This window comes from Crocuta crocuta, unplaced genomic scaffold (assembly GCF_008692635.1).
Source record: "Crocuta crocuta isolate KB4526 unplaced genomic scaffold, BGI_CrCroc_1.0 scaffold2225, whole genome shotgun sequence".
Taxonomy (NCBI): domain Eukaryota; kingdom Metazoa; phylum Chordata; class Mammalia; order Carnivora; family Hyaenidae; genus Crocuta; species Crocuta crocuta.
The window spans coordinates 20254-22705 of record NW_027529696.1 but is presented as its reverse complement, the minus strand read 5'-3'; the positions used below and the strand labels follow the sequence as shown (position 1 = coordinate 22705).

The 2452-nt window shown below is 50.1% G+C and overlaps 1 protein-coding gene across 1 annotated transcript in view; it reads right to left on the bottom strand.

The window, feature by feature from the left end:
• LOC144230735 (zinc finger protein 75D-like) overlaps positions 1–2452 on the bottom strand; it is a 12459-nt gene that overhangs the window by 7490 nt on the left and 2517 nt on the right. Inside the window, 3 exon segments of the mRNA XM_077763073.1 lie at positions 236–362; positions 695–786; positions 1489–1715. Of these exon segments, the coding sequence (XP_077619199.1) occupies positions 236–362; positions 695–786; positions 1489–1715 (446 nt within the window).

Below are 2452 nucleotides of genomic sequence, written 5' to 3'. Positions count from 1 at the left end.
GCCGACGTAGTCAGGGACGATGACAGCTTAGACCAGGACAGTGAGAGCAGCAGATGGGGAGACATGGCTGTCGTCGGGCTCTATTTTGAATGACCTGGATATGCCTTTCCTTTCCCCCACACCGTCGAGACCCGGGCAGCTACCAGAACACTGGGCCTCTCCCACAGGAGAGAATTTTCCATAAACTGCAGCCAGATTACTCAACTCCCACACAGAGGAAAGAAAGAATCTTTACCTAGAGAGATGACAGTCTCATAGTTTTCCTGCATTACATCATTGTAAAGCATCTTCTGAGAAGGGTCCAGCAATTTCCATTCTTCCTCAGAAAAAGACACAGCCACATCTTCAAACGTCAACAAGCTCTAGAGAAAAGAATGAGTTTTGGTTCAGAACTTGCCATTCTAGAGGCCGCCCTTTCACTCTGAATTAATTACACAGCGGGCCAGTCACCGAAGAAGAGTATTAAGATTTAGGGGGAAAAGGTGAGACGGCAGGAAAGGAAAAAGCCAGAGATCAGTAAACAGCGTGGGAAGGGCCCGGTCCCTACCGTGCCGAGCCTAGTTGCCTAGAGGTGAACATCCGGGGCTAGCATGCCTCAGAGCACCCGCTGAGCACTGTGGGTCACGGGCAGCAGAGAAAAGCACAGACAAGGCCACGTTCAGGCTGCCTGAGAAAGCTGGAAAGTACAGCTCACCTGGAACTCAGGCAAGGTGAGCTCAGATGCCTTCTTCCAGGTTGGGGTGCTCTTCTGCTCAGAAAAGGCTAGAATCTGTTGAGCAGGCAGAGCTGTGGATGGAAAAGAGCCAGAGAACATTTCTCTTTTATGTTTACAAATACCCTCAGTTGATTTCTCAACCACAGAACGTCAGGAGTCCTTCAGTAAAGGGTGTGTGTGGTGCCACAGTGGCCTTCTCATTTTAAATAAGAACCAAATACCACCCTCCACCCCCGCTCCAAAGAACCGGTTCCCCCGTTGACTGTTTCCCCAGATTTCATCAAAGAAATTAATAAAAGGAAATCCATTATTTTTCTCCTCTCATAAAATAAACTGCTTACTGGGGTGGGCGAGAATCGGAGGCGGCTGAAAAGGAAAGATTTAGATCCTCCAGTGCAGGTGGTGTGGTTCTTATTATTTTTTCCCGGTGCACAATTCTCTCCCCATTCTGTCATGACCACCCATTTCTGATCTCAGTTTCTTCCCTGACATAAGAAGTATAGGATGATCCCACCTGTCCCTGTTTCGTCTTCTCTCCTCTCAAATTTCTAAGGAGCAAGGTCCATGTGTGAATACCAGGGTCCTACGGTTTGGACGTTTCTGTACCCCAGGCTGGCCCTCACCTTCACCCACCGTTAGCCTACCGCACTCCCACTTGAGAGACATCCGGACAGCTGGCATGGCTGGGCACCTGGACAATTCCCATGACATTCCAGCCGGACCAGTTACTATCGCAGCGCCCAGGAGAAGAGAATTATCATGAAGCTCCTCACCTCTTTCATATACAGGCTGGGTTTCTGTGTGAGTATTCCAGCCCAGCTGTTCCTGCAGTACCTGGTATGTATTCCAACATTCTTTCTGGAACACACCCATTGGCTGGGGCTCTGCTGGCTTCCACTTAAAGCCTGGGGCCACTGCTGTTCCTCCCAAGAGCACTGCCTCCTTTCCCAGCTCATGGGCTGTGACCTAGAAATAATCCCCATCCTCATTAGCACGGAACTTACTTTTGGTTTGGGGGGTGGTGGTGGAGGGATGAGCAAGAGGAGAGCCCGGATGCAGCAAAGGTGCGACACTCAGGGAAGCAATAAAAAACCTAAAGCGATAACGCGCCGCCATTGCCTCACAAAGAACCATATCCATCTTCCGGGGAAATGAGTATAAAGTGAAGAGCTGTGACTGCTGCCGGGGCCTCCACCCCTGTACGTGGCCACAGCGCAGGCCACCAGCAGGGTGGGGACAGGCTGCCTTCACAGGCTGGCTTTCTAGACTTGGACCCTTGCCTCGGGGCACGTCTATCTTCTCAGCTTTCTCTAAATAAAAATGAGTTGAATAAGAAAAGAGATTCTCAGTCAGATTTTCCAGTCCGCTCAAGGCCAGGGAAGGACTTCAGGGAGAAAGGGGAGGCAGGAGAGGAAAACCTGGGGGGAAATTGGGGCTCTAACCTCCCTCCCTATGATCTAGTTGTAGTAAGACACCAAAAANTCTTTTTGTATCCTTGTTTCACTTTTTTCTTTCCATTTCTCCTCTTCCTTCACAGTCTCCCCAGAGCTGTTTGATTTATACTTGTATCAGCCACCCTCTCTCACCTTTGATCTCTACGGGCTGGGCTGTGCGTTTTTTCGTTTTTTCCCCCGGATGTTTCCTCCTTTGCTAACTCGGTCTTGCCTTCTATTTCTCTGTCTCTAAGGACTCGAGTCCTCTCTCCCTGGCCACACCAGACTAGGCCCCCACCTCTAG